Source organism: Brachypodium distachyon, chromosome 4 (assembly GCF_000005505.3).
Source record: "Brachypodium distachyon strain Bd21 chromosome 4, Brachypodium_distachyon_v3.0, whole genome shotgun sequence".
NCBI classification, from domain to species: Eukaryota; Viridiplantae; Streptophyta; class Magnoliopsida; order Poales; family Poaceae; genus Brachypodium; species Brachypodium distachyon.
The window spans coordinates 41,565,520-41,580,350 of record NC_016134.3 but is presented as its reverse complement, the minus strand read 5'-3'; the positions used below and the strand labels follow the sequence as shown (position 1 = coordinate 41,580,350).

At 52.3% G+C, this 14,831-nt stretch overlaps 3 protein-coding genes and 1 long non-coding RNA gene across 4 annotated transcripts; 2 read left to right on the top strand and 2 right to left on the bottom strand.

Moving 5' to 3' along the window:
- Window positions 1-275: 275 nt before the first annotated feature.
- Window positions 276-3,635, top strand: LOC100831486 (protein NUCLEAR FUSION DEFECTIVE 4). Its single transcript, XM_003578473.4, has 2 exons — window positions 276-1,755; window positions 2,713-3,635. Exons 1-2 carry the CDS (start codon window positions 545-547, stop codon window positions 3,182-3,184), a joined length of 1,683 nt encoding a protein of 560 aa, XP_003578521.1. The 5' UTR covers window positions 276-544; the 3' UTR covers window positions 3,185-3,635.
- A 2,588-nt stretch (window positions 3,636-6,223) lies between these two features.
- On the bottom strand, window positions 6,224-8,354 carry LOC100841264 (thaumatin-like protein 1). The gene is made up of 3 exons (XM_003576728.4): window positions 7,955-8,354; window positions 7,146-7,848; window positions 6,224-6,683 (listed from the first exon to the last, which is right to left on the bottom strand). The coding sequence occupies exons 1-3, from the start codon at window positions 8,025-8,027 to the stop codon at window positions 6,491-6,493; spliced, it is 969 nt and encodes a 322-aa protein (XP_003576776.1). The 5' UTR covers window positions 8,028-8,354; the 3' UTR covers window positions 6,224-6,490.
- Window positions 8,355-9,789: 1,435 nt separating this feature from the next.
- On the top strand, window positions 9,790-10,818 carry LOC112272536. The gene is made up of 2 exons (XR_002966553.1): window positions 9,790-10,010; window positions 10,266-10,818. It is a non-coding gene; the product is annotated as an uncharacterized LOC112272536 (long non-coding RNA).
- Window positions 10,819-11,111: 293 nt separating this feature from the next.
- LOC100831786 (thaumatin-like protein 1) lies at window positions 11,112-13,200 on the bottom strand. The gene is made up of 2 exons (XM_010240132.3): window positions 12,117-13,200; window positions 11,112-11,964 (listed from the first exon to the last, which is right to left on the bottom strand). The coding sequence occupies exons 1-2, from the start codon at window positions 12,872-12,874 to the stop codon at window positions 11,745-11,747; spliced, it is 978 nt and encodes a 325-aa protein (XP_010238434.2). The 5' UTR covers window positions 12,875-13,200; the 3' UTR covers window positions 11,112-11,744.
- Between the last annotated feature and the right edge of the window lie 1,631 nt (window positions 13,201-14,831).

Genomic DNA, 14,831 nt, shown 5'->3' with positions numbered 1-14,831 from the left:
TAATACAAAATAAGGAAACCCCGCCAAAATGACTATGAGATACTGTAGCCAACAGGAAGATATCGCAAGAAAAAACTGATTAAAAAATGTGACTATAATACGACGAGTCGACGATCCAACAAAGCCCCCAGTTTCAAATAAAAAACTAATTATAGAAAAGAAAATCTTGCCTTTGACACCGTCAGCACGAAGTCATCGTCTCTCCCAAAAGGAAAGAAATCTAGAAAATGGAAACCATCAACATCCCCTACTCCCTATAAAACGGGCCCGTCCTCGCTAAACCCCCTCGTCTCAACCAATACAACTCCCAGGTCGCCCGCCCGCCCACACACGCCGACCGACTGACCGACGCGACACGCTCCGAAAGCAACACGCCTCTACCGCCCCCGCTTCCGCCCTCCCTCCCTCCCATACCGCCTCCCGACGCAGACGCAGACGCAGACGCAGACGCAAGAACCCCACCGGGCGACAGGCGCAGGAAACCCATAGTAGCGCGCACGCTCGTCGCTCAGGAGTGCGAAGCGTATTGGGGACGATCGACGGGATGGTGTCGTCGGCGCTGGACGCAATGTCGGGGACGGCGTGGGGGCGGTGGCTGGGCCTCGTGGCGGCGGTGTGGGTGCAGTGCATCTCGGGGAACAACTACACCTTCTCCAACTACTCCGACTCCATCAAGACGCTCATGGGCCTCACGCAGCTGCAGCTCAACGGGCTCTCCGTGGCCAAGGACGTGGGCAAGGCGTTCGGGCTCGTGGCCGGGCTCGCCTCCGACCGCGTCCCCACCTGGCTCCTCCTCGCCATCGGCTCCCTCGAGGGCTTCCTCGGCTACGGTGCGCAGTGGCTCGTCGTCTCCCGCGCCGTCGCGCCGCCGCCCTACTGGCAGATGTGCGTCTGGCTCTGCCTCGGCGGCAACAGCACCACATGGATGAACACCGCCGTGCTCGTCACCTGCATCCGCAACTTCAGGGGGAGCAGGGGCCCCGTGTCCGGGGTGCTCAAGGGGTATGTCGGGCTGAGCACGGCGATTTTCACCGACGTGTGCTCCGCGCTCTTCGCCGACGACCCGGCCTCGTTCCTCGTCATGCTCGCCGTCGTGCCCGCCGCCGTGTGCGCCGTCGCCATGGTGTTCCTTCGCGAGGGCCCGCAGGCCGCCGCCGCCGCGGGCAGGCAGGAGGAAGATGACGCGAGGGGATTCACCGCGATAAGCATGCTCGCCGTGGCCATCGCGCTGTACCTCCTGGCGGCCGACCTCACGGGCACCGGCGGGGGCGGCGGGGTCGTCTCGACCATCTTCGTCGCCGTGCTGCTGGTGCTCCTGGCGGCCCCCGTCGCCGTGCCGGCGCACGTGGCGTTGAGGTCGTGGATGAAATCTCGGAAGGCGCCGAACGCGGACGCCGAGGCGGCGGAGGCCGCGGCGGCGGCGGCGGAGTCGACGACCGCACCGCTTCTACTCGCGGCGGCGCCGGCGAAGGGGGAGGAGCGGAATGGGTCGGAGGCGGAGGCGCGGGGCCCCGGCGAGAGGCCGCGGCTCGGTGAGGAGCACACGATAGCGCAGGCGCTTGCGTCGATGGACTTCTGGCTGCTGTTCACCTCCTTCCTGATGGGCGTCGGAACCGGGCTGGCCGTGATGAACAACCTGGGCCAGATGGGCTCCGCCATGGGCTACTCCGACGTCTCCATCTTCGTCTCCATGACCAGCATCTGGGGATTCTTCGGCCGCCTCGCCTCCGGCACCATCTCCGAGCACTTCATCAAGTACGTTACTACTCCCACGTAATCACGGCCATTAACCCCCCTAATCAATTGATTCAAGTCCGTCCTAGCTCCGTGGTACGGCTGATTTTGCGCCGTATCTCGATCAGAATTGAACCCCACAACACAACACGCGAATGCCCCCTCGCGGAGCAAACAAAAGATAAGACACGAATGGTGCAAAGATTTTTGTCGCTGTTCCTTTCTGATAATGCCTCGCCTCGTGCGAGAAGTTCAAATGGGGTCGGCGGCCCGTCCGTGAACGGAATTGGGACGAGCATTTCTATTGAACGTTAGCATGGGCACTTTTACTAGATGCATAATCGTTGGACGTACCGCTTGTTACTTTAGACTAAACTGAACGTATTTTAGCCAGATACTGAGATATTCGGTTTAAAATTACAATTAAACTGAAATTCCCTGTGGTGCTATCTTAAGCACGAAGTAGCGAGCGAAATGGTGGAGACTAGTCGTGATTCGTGAAGTGCATAAGAGTTTTTTATGGATACAGGCCTTGGGAATGGGAATAAAAAAGTGTCGACCTCGTGGCAGAGCGTGCATCGCACCTCATTCCTTTCTCCGGGAGCATGGAAATGTCAACTTTTCTTTGCAGTGTAGCTCGTGTCTCTTTTATTTGGGCGGACATTCCCTTGACGCTTTTAGGCAGAAAGAAATAAGGGGAAAAGAAACAGTTGTTATAAGCCTGATAGCTATGGCGTGATGTTAATTGTGCTAGTATTTCTAATGGGTTCAGTGCCGGGTGAGATCATGGATAGACCGTGATGGAGTATAAATTAGTGTCAGTTAAACTGTGTCAAAACTGACGATTCAGAATTGACATTGAAATGCAGATTTCTTTCATTTTCAATCATACTAGTATATACTCCATGTAAAATCAATGTCTGCAGCTGAATCTGTTTGTGCAATTATCTGACCTTGCGAACACCACCAATTTTCCAGGACAAGAGCAACGCCGCGGCCGGCATGGAACGCGGCGTCCCAGGTGCTGATGGCGGCGGGGTACGTGGTGATGGCGCTGGGCATGCCGGGCTCGCTCTTCGTGGGCTCTGTTGTCGTCGGCATCTGCTACGGCGTGCGCGTGGCGGTGACCGTGCCGACGGCGTCGGAGCTGTTCGGGCTCAAGCACTACGGCCTCATCTACAACATCCTCATCCTCAACCTGCCGCTGGGCTCCTTCCTCTTCTCCGGCCTCCTCGCTGGCCTGCTCTACGACGCTGAGGCCACCGCGGTGCCCGGCGGCGGCAACACCTGCGCCGGCGCGCACTGCTACCGCCTCGTGTTCGTCGTCATGGCCGTCGCCTGCGTCGCCGGGTTCGCCCTCGACGTGCTCCTCAGCCTCAGGACCAGGAGGGTGTACGCTAAGATCCACCAAGCGAAGAGCAGGTCTGCCTCCGTGCAGAGGGTCAGCTAGCCATTCTTCTCCCAGAAATGCAACTTGTCGCGCATTAGCATTCAGTGGCATTTTCGAAGAAGAACTGAAGAACAGTGTACGGAGTACATCGGTAAGGGGATTATCCTCTGAAGATTCATGCATGCCTTCATTCTTTGGGCAAATATGGATTCCATTGGTATATGTAGCGTGCTGCCAGGGAAGTTCATGGCGGCTGATTTGGGTGGAGAAATTGTTTCGTCAGCTGTAGCAGTAGTGTACTACTGACCGAGAAGGCTGCACTTTGCGTATAGCTTTCCCCCCTTCGGTTTATTAGTGCGTACCCTGCAGAGAAGCTTTTGTAAACTTGTAGTGGTTGCATTTGTACCTTACAGGATATACGTGTGCCCTGGGGACAACGGTGTAGTGGTTGTACATTTGAGCTTGTTTGTCATACGAGCTCGCATCAATTCAAAACTACGATTCTTGAATATTCTTCTGTGCGTTTGAGGAATTCACTACTTGCAGGATTACATGGCTGTTGGCTGATTCGACGGAAGTGCTGTTAATGTAAACTGCAGTGCTGAATTGTAGGTTTGCCAACTGCATCCTACTCTTTCCCTTTAGTGTGTGACCTGAACCTGAGGAGGAGTAGAAGATATTGCAGACTTGCAGTTGCTGTAGCATTAGCTTCTGTAGAACTCACAGATGAAGAGGCTTGGTCACAACTCACAAGTGTGTTACGAGTTACGACTTGCTTGACGGTACATATGCTTTTGCGAATTACTCCCTCCGTTATTAAATTCTTGTCGTCCTTTGGGTGGAGTAGCTTTTTGTGAGCAGTTTGGTTTATGCGTGACAAATAGTAAGAACGTATTTGGCACAACGGTAGACTATGACATGATACTCTTCCTCTAACATTTTTTTTCTTTCTGTTTTCGTGTTCATTTGCCAGAGCCGAATTATAAAATAATATCGTTCACATTTTAGTTGGTACAGAGGAAGGTAGTGATTGTGCTTCTGAAACTACATGTAAATCACCTGTGTCATGTTATGGCACATCGGTCCAAGGTTGGTGGCGACCTCACAAATGACTTTGATGAAGACATAGTATCTGAAGTGGAGTGATTCAGGTACCTTTGATGCTTAAAACAACTATCCTCCATTATTAGCACTTCTGTTTGTGAGGCTTTTACAATGAGGTTTAATTTGATTCTGAGACAACCAAATCTCATTTTCTGCTGGATTGTCTATTCATTACTCCTGTGTTTCAATCAACCAATCTGAATTTCGTTGCAAGGAAAAATATCTTCTCGATCTGACAGGCAGTCATTATAGATGGATACTGAAGAGCATATTTCTTAGGGTGGACCATGATGCATAATATCGTGCCCCTGTCATAATCTTTCAGAGTTTTTAACGGCTCACATTCGGTTAAGAACTAAAGATACAATTCTCAATGTATTTATGGTTGTCTTTTCATCCCCTTATTCCAAAGATGGCACATCAGTGTTCAGTGGCACTTCGCCATAAAGGACATGTTGAAAAATATCGCACATTGAAATTTCCTTCCAGGTACTTTAAGCAGATTTAACACTGGGATTGAGATATGCTGATTGTTCAGTACACGATAAACATATTTGCCATTGCCAGTATACAACAGTTCCAGAATAGTCAATGAATGTCTGTGCTAAATTTCTATTGTGATGAATGAGTACATATTTACAGAATTGAGTTTTCTCTTTAGAACCAAGTGAATACTCTAACAAAAAATTTGATGCGTCGTTGTGATGTTGACCTGGACCCGGTTTTCATTTTAGCAATGCAAGTATTTTCATTATATTCATGGCTGAATTATATACAGGTAGATAATTTTCTATTGCGAATATGCTAGGTCTCGTCTACTATAACATCAACTGTCAAGCTGGTAACTTTACCTCAGATATTTTGGAGAAAGCTCAAAAGGAAAAGAAAAAAAACTAGTTAAGTGGTAGTTCAGAATGCTGAAAGGTCGCCAGGAAATAGCTAAACTCTCTAATGGTATCTCGTCAAGAAAAAGAAAAAAATATAACCATTGATTTGGCATCTACTTTTAGGACGGATATTGCTATCGAAATAATCCATCTGAGGGTGGAACTATGTATCATGGGCGATGCAAGGTCAGTTCCATATCATGTCTACATTTGTTCATGCTGCTTGCTTATGTTAAAGTCAGAAAACATTTTCTTTAAGTTGTACTGCTTGTCAATCTAACCCTTCTGTGAACTACAGCTTGGAGCCCTAGATTTTCTTTTTCTGTCTTTGCATTTTGTTGGTTTCATGTCAAATCCATCATGCATGCTTATTATTAGCTTCCTGGTGAGGCCTAATTCACTGTCTTTGTTCGATCTGTTCTACATTTTTTTTTTGCAGTGTTCTGTCAAATATTGCTTACTTTACTGAGCCGTGTAAAACATAGCTTTTGGGGCATCAGGAGGTGATCGTTGTCCTTTTCTCCTCATGACCATATCTTGGTGGGCCATCCATAACCTTTTGAAATTAAGATCTGTGCTGTACCCCCCATTCTCTTTTTCAGGTGTTTATATCTGACCTTTGGCAACACGAGTGTTCCTGTGGCTACTAAGCCACAATAAGTTGTTAACCAGAGACAATGTCCCCAAAAGAGAACACATTACTGATGAAACCTGCTTGTTCTGCTCTGAGAAGGAAGCCATCAAAACATTTGTTATATTTGGTTGCACTATAGCAAGTTTTTGGTGGAAGGAGATCGCTATCCTGAATTCCTGATCAATAAATTACCTGGATTGTGGATTGGTATTTAGTAATACTCTCTCCGTCCCAAAATAAATGACTTGATTTTGTATAAATTCTTATACAATCCACGTCACTTATTTTGAAACTGAGGGAGTACATGTGATTGCTAATATGCTAACTGCAGGTGCCCTGAGGTCGTTATGAAATTCTGGAATGCCATCCCATTTGGTACTTCGTGGACTGATGCATCTGTCCTTAGTTTGTCTGCATTAGCGGCAACCGTGTCTCATTTTGGTACCGGAAAAGAAAGAAAGAGGCTAGAAAATCTTACCATACTCAGAATACAGCATGTGACGAGAAGAGACATAAACTGAAAACTGAAAAGAAACGATGTATTTATACACAAGAATTCCAGAAGCAAATTAACTAGTGCATAGCGTGCTATAGTTGGCCGACACCATCGCAACAGCACCACTGCACACTAGTCAACAATCCCTGATCCCTGCCCCCTCTATCCACAAGCAAAAGGCTAAAGAATATATGCTCCATCGTCCTCGACCTACTCCACTCTTCTTGGTCTTACTAGTTAGCTAGCTAGTGTGACACAAGCAAGGCCACAACGGTCGCAGCTGCCAGCGCTGCTTGGAACGCCGACGCCGCCGTCATGGTCGTCGCGGCGTCAGTCTCGCCGGTCGCCAGGCTCGCCAGCCAAGAGTCTGCCGCGAGCCGCGCGCTGTCGTCCAAGTCGTTCGGCCTCGGCATCGTCGGGTCCATGCTCGACTTCTGGCTGCAAAAATTGGATCAGGACAGCACCGATCAGAATGTAACACATGTTCTTGAACAAAAACTAATTATTTAATGGCATGATTGCACTAGCTACGGTTCATGAAAGCATTGTGGATGATTAGCTGGTTCATCGAGCAAGGGAGAGGGGGGAGATTCCAAGTTTTTTCTCGAGTTTTCCATTGGGGATTTCCAACTAGGCACGGTCAACTTTCAACGCAGCAAGCACTAGGCTAGCCGCAGGGAGGTGACTGGTCACCATACATGCATTGGTGGGGGAAAGAATCAAGGAAGTAAGGGGACAAAGGCAGCAAAAGTTGTAAGGATGAGAACAATTTAAAGGACCTAGCATATGCAGCTCCTCCCGCCTTATCATCTTTCTTTTTTGTCACAAAAATGCATTTTCTAAGTGATCTGCATTCCGGAAGATGCTCCGATCCGGCCAGTGTGTTTGTGCATAGTGTACCTGCTGAGCGTGGCACCGGCGCGGGGGCAGAAGGTGACGGAGTAGGCGCCGGAGCCGGAGCAGGTGAAGGTGGAGGTGGCGTCGTCGTAGGCGTAGCTGTAAGCCCTCGGGCACGCCGCCTTGAACACCTGCGAGTACGCCGACGGCCGGCACGCGCCGGGGCTCCCGAACTCCGGCCCGCTGCAGCAGTCCTCGGGCCGCCCGAACGCCTCGCACGCGCTCCGGCACCCTGATCCGCCCGTCGCCCTCAGCTCCGGCGGGCACCGCTCGTCGAGGTCCGCGGCGCACCCCGTGGCCGGGCACCCGGCCGCCTCCACCACCACGGGCACGTTGTACCCGTCCACCAGGCTCACGTCGTAGTAGTCGTCCTGCTTCGGCGCTCCGGCGCCCGCGAGCGTGAACTCGATCAGCGTGGCCGGCGGGGCGGCGCCGGCGCCGTGGCACTCGGCCTCGCCCGTGCCGCAGTCGCCCGTGGCGCACTTGCCGGAGCCGGCGTCGGAGTCGAAGGCGCAGCCCGTGCGCGCCCAGAAGCGGCCCGACCACCCCGGCGGCGCGGACAGAGAGCGGGACTCGCCCGAGACCAGCGCGAACCCCGTGGTGTCCAGCGCCGGGCTGCCCGCGTTCGCCAACACGCCCGGCCACACCGTGCCGCCGCACCGGTTCGTGAACGTGAACGTCGTCGCGCCGGACACCAACGTCGTCCCTGCAGCATGCATGTGATGCACGGACGTCAGTACGTGGCCGTCACGCATTGATTCGATCACCACAAGAAACACACAAGATTCGCCATTGCCGATTAACAAACGTACCTTGGAAGAAGGACATGAAGACGAATAGGAGGCGCCAAACAATGGAGGAAGATGAAGCGGCCGAAGAAGCCATTGCACGTACGTACACACCGGCCGGTAATATCAAACCGTTAATTCGCACCAAACTAATGTGAGGAGATGGTGATCGATCAATTACGTACGGCAGGAGGAGCGGCCAATATGGCTCATGGAATGGCGGTTTCAGCTAACCATATAAGGCAAGTAGCGATGGCTAATCAGGGAGAGGGGGACAGAAGTGGGAGTAGGGTTGGTTATTAGACTAAGCGTTAGCTTGTGCAGCTGTGCATTTTAAGTTCACTCGCTCGCACACACCGGGCCGTTTTTATAGCTCGGCGGTGACATCAGCGGACAGGCTCGTGGCCACCTCACCCCTTTCCCCCTCTTTGCGCTTTTCATCCTTTTCCTTCCTCATGCATGGTGACCAGCGATGTGGATAATATTGGGAATTGCTAGTCGCTCCTCCCTTCTTTTTTCCACTAGCTTTATATATTTCCTTGCTTTTGGTTTTGGGGCTGAGCTTGATATTTTTTCATTCATGTCAAGAAGATAAAAAGGCATGCATGAACTTAATTGGGCGAAGGAACTGACATGCTTTGTGGGGAAGGGAACAGCAGAGCATGGTGGAGAAGACGACCCTGGCGATCTTTTTGCCTTCGATCCTTCGTTGTCTCGGCGCAATCAACACTGACAAGCGACGTAGTACTAGTAGGACACGTTGCCCATTCTACTACACTCTCTCGGATCAATTCTCACAAATCGACCGGCAGATAATGATCTGATCGGTGGTCCGGCCGGCGATCGACCGCGGTTCTTTTGAGGCACGGAAGAGCAAATGAAAGCACCGGTAGTTCGGAACCAGCTGAAAACAAACGAAAATGCCGTGTAAAGCGCGCGGTGTGGTCAGCGGCGCATCGGATAAGAGATCAGGCACTTCGGATCGATCCCCTCTTCCTTTTCATCACCTGGCACGACGCCTTTTTTCTTTCTTTCTTTTTCGTCGTCGTCGTCTTCTCGCGCGCGCCACAGCTAGCACCCGTCACTCTCCACTCTTCTCGTGCCGCATTGTCCTGATCTGGCCCTTTGCATGCAGGAGTCCACAATGGCGAATTGGCGATGGAGTCTACCGTACGTACGCGGTGGCTTTGCGTCGTTTCCGCCCTTGGCTCGCCTGGAATACTGACGAATGGCGGTCTCTGCTTTTCGCAACGCTTCGATCATGTCTTCCAACTTTGCTTTCCGAGGAGGAGAAATGGCAAAACGACACGGTGGGACTGGGATCGAGAGTGGGATTTGATTTGACCTCGCCCGGAACAGCCGTCAACGCACCTACTGTGCGTACTAGGCTCTAGCTGTTGCTACGGCGGATTCCATGTATTTTCCCTGTGTTCCTGGATACTATTTCCACCACACATGTTCTTTTGGCCGGCTACTGTTTCTCTCCATCTTTTTTGCGAGGGACAAACTACTGTGTTCACCTGAGATGGACCCGACCTGACCTCCTCTCAGGTGGCTCAAGTCAATGCTACGTTGGTGCTGCTGAGGTCCATCCGTATCTCGACCCTGAACACGCTTAGATTCGTTTCGTGTGATCTTTTTGGACAACTATAGCGCGCTTGCCCACTTGCATGCGCGGCTCGTAAAAGCGGTTCATCGTGAACGAACGGAAACAAGGCGATTGATACGCCATGTCAGTCAGTGGCAGGCCAAGTTGAGATCATCCCAAAAAAAGAAAGAAATTTGCCACGTCAAGCATACACGGCGAGATAAGCCAAGTTGCACGTACGCCCAACAAAGACGATCGAATCCGTGCGCGGGCCAGCTAGGCGGAAGGATCTTTCATCTGCTGCTGGCCGGGGCGCTTTGGCTTTGCGCCATGGATATAAAGCGATCAACTGATATGCGTTCGACATGTCGGCATTGCACACTACGGAGTACCAGCTTGCAGCGAAGCCGCTTTGCGTAGCCTCTGACCCGTCACCGGCCTCATCGATCAGCAGCATGTGTTGTTAACTTTCGTTATCCGCGGGCCCCCCAGGTGCGTGTGCATACCTACCTGATCGATCCAGCGCCCGCATGCAGATCTTTTCATCTCCTCTCCTTTTGCTGGTTTGGGGATTTGCCATGGAGCGTTGCTTGGCATCGATAACACTAGCATTAGCATCCGTGGGATCTCAGAGCGATCCTGCTTTTCTAACTGGGGATTGTACTCTATCCTTAGATTAATTTAGACGTCTATTTTATTTGATCTAAGAGCAAAGATTAGTTGTTACTCCTAACTACTCCGATTTAGATACGTGGAGTATTGTCTCGGCCAGCACGGAGCATCGAAACGTCAAGGGCAAGAACGTAACAAGAATTTGTGGCCTCAGAGAATGAGAGGGACGCGGCCGGCACGGGCGCGGATTGGCAGGCGGCGCCGGCCGGCGTAGGCGAGGCGGCGGCCCGTCCGAAGCGGGCCGAGAGGCGGCGATGGACGGTGGGGGCTGGAGGGTCCCGGCGGCGGCCAGCACTGGCATGGGGCGGGAGGCTGTAGGCGGCGCGGGCTGAGAGGCGACGGCAGTTGGCGTGGACGAGGAGGGCGGCAGGATCGGGAGAAGAGAAACGGCGAAATTGGGAGAAACTGGGTCTCGTGAGGAAGAGAAATTTTGTTTTACTATTATAATAATGCGAAATGTCTAAACTACCTTTCTCTAATACTCCGTCTGATCTATGTTCCTGTATGGAAATTTGTTATAGGAACTTAGGACCACACTACTGTTTCACGTGAAAACACAAGTGCAAATCATGTGTGCCCAAGCGACCGTTCGGGACGGAAACACTCCCCGGTTCCGTCGTGTGCCATATTTTTTGATCTTTTTTTGAAAGCAGCCATATTTTTGATCCGTGCGCCGTATGTACGTACGTAACTACGTATGGGTGGAGACGTTCCCGGATCTACCATAATCGAATCTGACCAGCAAAAGGAGGAGAGAAAAAGATGGGGCATTTTTTCAGTTCGATTGACATTTTTCCAGTTCAACTTACACACTAGTCATGTGCGCACAGTGTATCCACACATACCGGGTGATTAATGTTTGACCATTTCGTTGTGAAATAAAACAAATCTCTCCGCCTGCTGATTACTGCGGTGCAGGGTGGCAGAAGAATCAGCATCTGCCTGACTGCCTCGCTTTTCACCCTGGCGCGCCTACGCGCTGCAGACCTGAGTGACGACGCAGCGCTGAAACTCTGACGGTGCAGCCGTGCAAGACGACAAGCAATAGCCACATCTCCTTTCAGAAACAGAACCAGAAGGCGTCAATGGAGCACGGAAGCAGGAAATGGGCCGCGCCGCGGAGCACACATGCAGCAGCTGGTTCGGGAACTCCGGATCCAGAAACAGAACCAGAAGGCCAAACGATGCTGTTTGACTCTGTTTGCTCTTGATGTTGAACTCATGTGATCAATCCACCGACCCACCTGCGTGCGTAGACGTCGCCCCAGCTCACCTGGTTCTGTTCTGCTCTGCCGATATTCCCGCCTCACTGGTGTAAAAAAGGCAATTTGCTTGCTGCAATCTGGAGGTGGCTTGATTAGTTACTCCAGCCAGCAGTACTACTTTGCTTGCAAAACCATACACTACTGCGATCCACAAATAATCTATACAAGTGATCCTGCGGCCCGAGGTCAAAGTGTCGGCCCGGCACATGGCCCGTGACGCGCGCGCATGCAGCTGCGTTCTGGCCTCTGGGAACGCCTCCCAGGGCGGCATGCACTGGGCTGGCAACAGTCAGTGGCGCCGGGCGCTGCAGATCAGCCACGTGGATACGGCGGCGAACGCCGCGAGAGCCAGAGGGCCCGGCGCCGACGACGGCGATGCGTGGCTCGAGCTCGGCGTGTACCACGACCCACTGCCGCTCCGGTCGCGGTTATGGCCGAGGTAGGAGACCGAGTCGTTGACGACGGGCAACGCCGGCGAGGCGTTCGTGCCGCCGACCGACGACTTGAGGCTGTGGAGCACATGCACACAACGTTGCAAATGCGACGTTAGTACGTTAAACCTACGATTTTACTCCAACCAGTGAAGCATCGCGCACGTTGCATTCATGAATGCATGAATGATTGATGTTCGTGTGTCAATGGTAAATGAAGCATAATTTACCTGGAGATGCTGGGGCAGAACTCGATGAGGTAGCTGGCGGAGCCGGTGGCGCAGGTGAAGGTGGACGTGGCGTCGTCGTAGGCGTAGCTGTAAGCCCTCGGGCACGCGTTCTTGAAGAAGAGCGAGTAAGACGACGAGCGGCACGCCTCCGGGGTCCCGAACTCCGGCCCGCTGCAGCAGTCCTCGGGCCGCCCGAACGCCTCGCACGCGCTCTTGCACGCGATCGTGGCGCCGTCAGGCCCGGCCACCTTGAGATCCGCGGGGCACGGCACGTTCACGTCCACCATGCACCCCGTGGTGCCGCAGCCCGAGCCGCCGCCGCCCTGCGGCACCACGACCATGGGCAGGTTGGAGCCGTCCACGAGGCTCACGTCGTAGAAGTCGTTCCCGCCGGAGCCGGCCAGGGTGAACTCCGCGAGCGAGCAGGGCGGGGCCGCGCCGCCGCCCGAGCACTCGATGGCTCCCGAGCCGCAGTCGCCCGTGGCGCAGGTGAAGCGGCCCTGGTCGTTCGTGGAGCAGAGCGTGCGCGCCCAGATGCGGCCTGACCACGCCCCGGGCGCGTCCACGGCGCGCGACTCCCCCGGCGCCAGCGCGAAGCCCGTGGTGCCCAGCGCCGGCGTGCCCGCGCTCGATAGGAGCCCCGGCCACACCGTGTAGCTGCAGGAGTTGGTCAGCGTGAACGTCGTGGACAATGCCCCTGAGAAGAGGGAGCTGAGGAGGAGGGAGACGGGGAGCAGCGCGCGAGCTGCCATTGCCATGGCAGTAAACCGTCAGCTCGCGTCAGGCTACTAGATCAGGAGGTGTTGGTTGATCGATCGATGGATTATGTTGGAGATGAGATGCGAATGTGCTCAATGGACCATGCATTTGACGAGCTATTATAAGGAGAGAGCGGGGACTGGACCTGGCGGCTCCTGATGGGCGGTGGTGCTGGTGCCGGGCGTCCAGGCTGCAGTCAACAGGTTGTCCTTGAGATGGTCGGCGCCGGCTCAACGTTCGAGCTTACAACAGAGAGGAGCAGCCAATCAGAGCACGCACACGTGGTCCGCCTGACTCGTCAACCAAGCGGGCGATCTCCGTTTCTCGTGGCCGCGGTCAACCGGGTTGTCCTTGTGCTCGCTTTACGTCGCTCTGCTCGTCCTTGCAGCAGCTTGAAGCAAAAATACTCCTGCTTGCTTTGATGGATTAATCAGCACCGATCTCGAATAAAAATGCTCCGGATCACAAGATACAGGCAACGAATCTGCCTTGAGGAGATCGATGGATCGATGCGAGTTGCATGTTGCGGGGCGTGGTGGTTGGCTGCAGGGAGCCGCCGGAGACATTCGTCGTGGTTCCCGGGACGGACACAGAACTTGAACAGAGGAATCTCGTGGTCGTGGGGGGTGAAGAATCTCACTGATGAGCGTCGGGCTCCGGTGCCGCCTGCCGACAGTCTGTGCGCGTGTATGGATGCACGGTCGCTCGCTCCAAAACTCGATCCCGTCCCTGTTTTGTGTTCGGCTCTAATCTTTTCCATCTTGCATTGTGCATCTCGCTGCCGATATGCAGAGATCAAGATATGTGAGCAATTATCAATATCAATAACTAAAGATAACTTCGAGCGATGCTATCTGTGCAAGGGAATACTACTACGGACTAATTTGTTACTCTAGTTAGTTCCAGTGCTTAAGTGAAACATGTTCTTTTCCAGTGCTGCAAACAAACTGCGATCGATGGGTACCCAGTTTACCAGCTGTACAATTTTTTATCAGCTGCACACTGACAGCGATAACCACTGCCTGACAGGATACATAGACAATTTGTGAGATTCGTGCCGTACGCACCCAGTATTCAATGTAGTCGACCAAAGTACATGTACACGCTGCACTCTGTAGACAAACACAAAAAAAAAACACTAGCATTTCAAACGAACATCCATGGTTGAGCTCGGCCCACCTGAGCGGCTCGCGAGCAGAGCGCGTGCTGCAGATTGCATACCCACTCTCTTGAGACGGTCTTAATCTAGGCTCGTTGCGTTCTGGCCCATTACCCAGGAGGAAAAAAAACTGATCCCCGTAGCGCCAAAGAAACACAAGATGTGGGTGCAGTTTAGGCCCATCTCTACAAAGATTAGCACTCCTATTTGAGTACTTGTGACTTTGCTTAATTTTTTTAGTACTTACGACTTTGTTTAAATTATTTTTTAGTACTTGTGACATTGCTTTTTCTTAGTACTTGCTACTTGCTACTTGGATGAGAGAACAAAGTTGGCTCTTTGTGAACAGTTTGACTATTTGGCTAAGGGCATCCACAAACGGTAGTCCGTATCGACTCCTTCGTCACTTAGAATCAACAGTAAAATAGTTTATACAATAATTTCTCAAAGATATTTCTACACGATTTGTTAGCGAGTCTAACTTTTCGTGAAGTGTCAGTTCTCTCTTCTCTTGTTATATTCCATATCAACAATTTCAGAATAACAGTCAGCTAAGAGCAACAATCGACATTTACAGATGGTCTAAGAGTCCTCGTTATCTTTGTATAACATCACATCTAGTGCTAAACAATTGTATACAGTCTGTTTAAGATATAACTTATTGCATAGCTTATTTATCGTCGACTCTAGATCGCGTTGAGCGAAACTAAGCACGCACAGAGGAAAGTTGGAGATGTCCCCTGACCACTCTTGCACTAATTGTATGCAAATTCCTCCTCAATTAACATGGTTCTTTC

Bases quoted from the DNA above. Each gene is read 5' to 3' on its own strand.
- LOC100831486 (XM_003578473.4), top strand. From the start codon at position 545: ATGGTGTCGTCGGCGCTGGACGCAATGTCGGGGACGGCGTGGGGGCGG. The intron at 1,756-2,712 runs GTACGTTACTAC...CCAATTTTCCAG, and splicing joins ATCTCCGAGCACTTCATCAA to GACAAGAGCAACGCCGCGGC.
- LOC100841264 (XM_003576728.4), bottom strand. From the start codon at position 8,027: ATGGCTTCTTCGGCCGCTTCATCTTCCTCCATTGTTTGGCGCCTCCTA. The intron at 7,849-7,954 runs GTACGTTTGTTA...TGCATGCTGCAG, and splicing joins CTTCATGTCCTTCTTCCAAG to GGACGACGTTGGTGTCCGGC. The intron at 6,684-7,145 runs GTACACTATGCA...CAATTTTTGCAG, and splicing joins GCCGGTGCCACGCTCAGCAG to CCAGAAGTCGAGCATGGACC.
- LOC100831786 (XM_010240132.3), bottom strand. From the start codon at position 12,874: ATGGCAATGGCAGCTCGCGCGCTGCTCCCCGTCTCCCTCCTCCTCAGC. The intron at 11,965-12,116 runs GTAAATTATGCT...TGTGCTCCACAG, and splicing joins TTCTGCCCCAGCATCTCCAG to CCTCAAGTCGTCGGTCGGCG.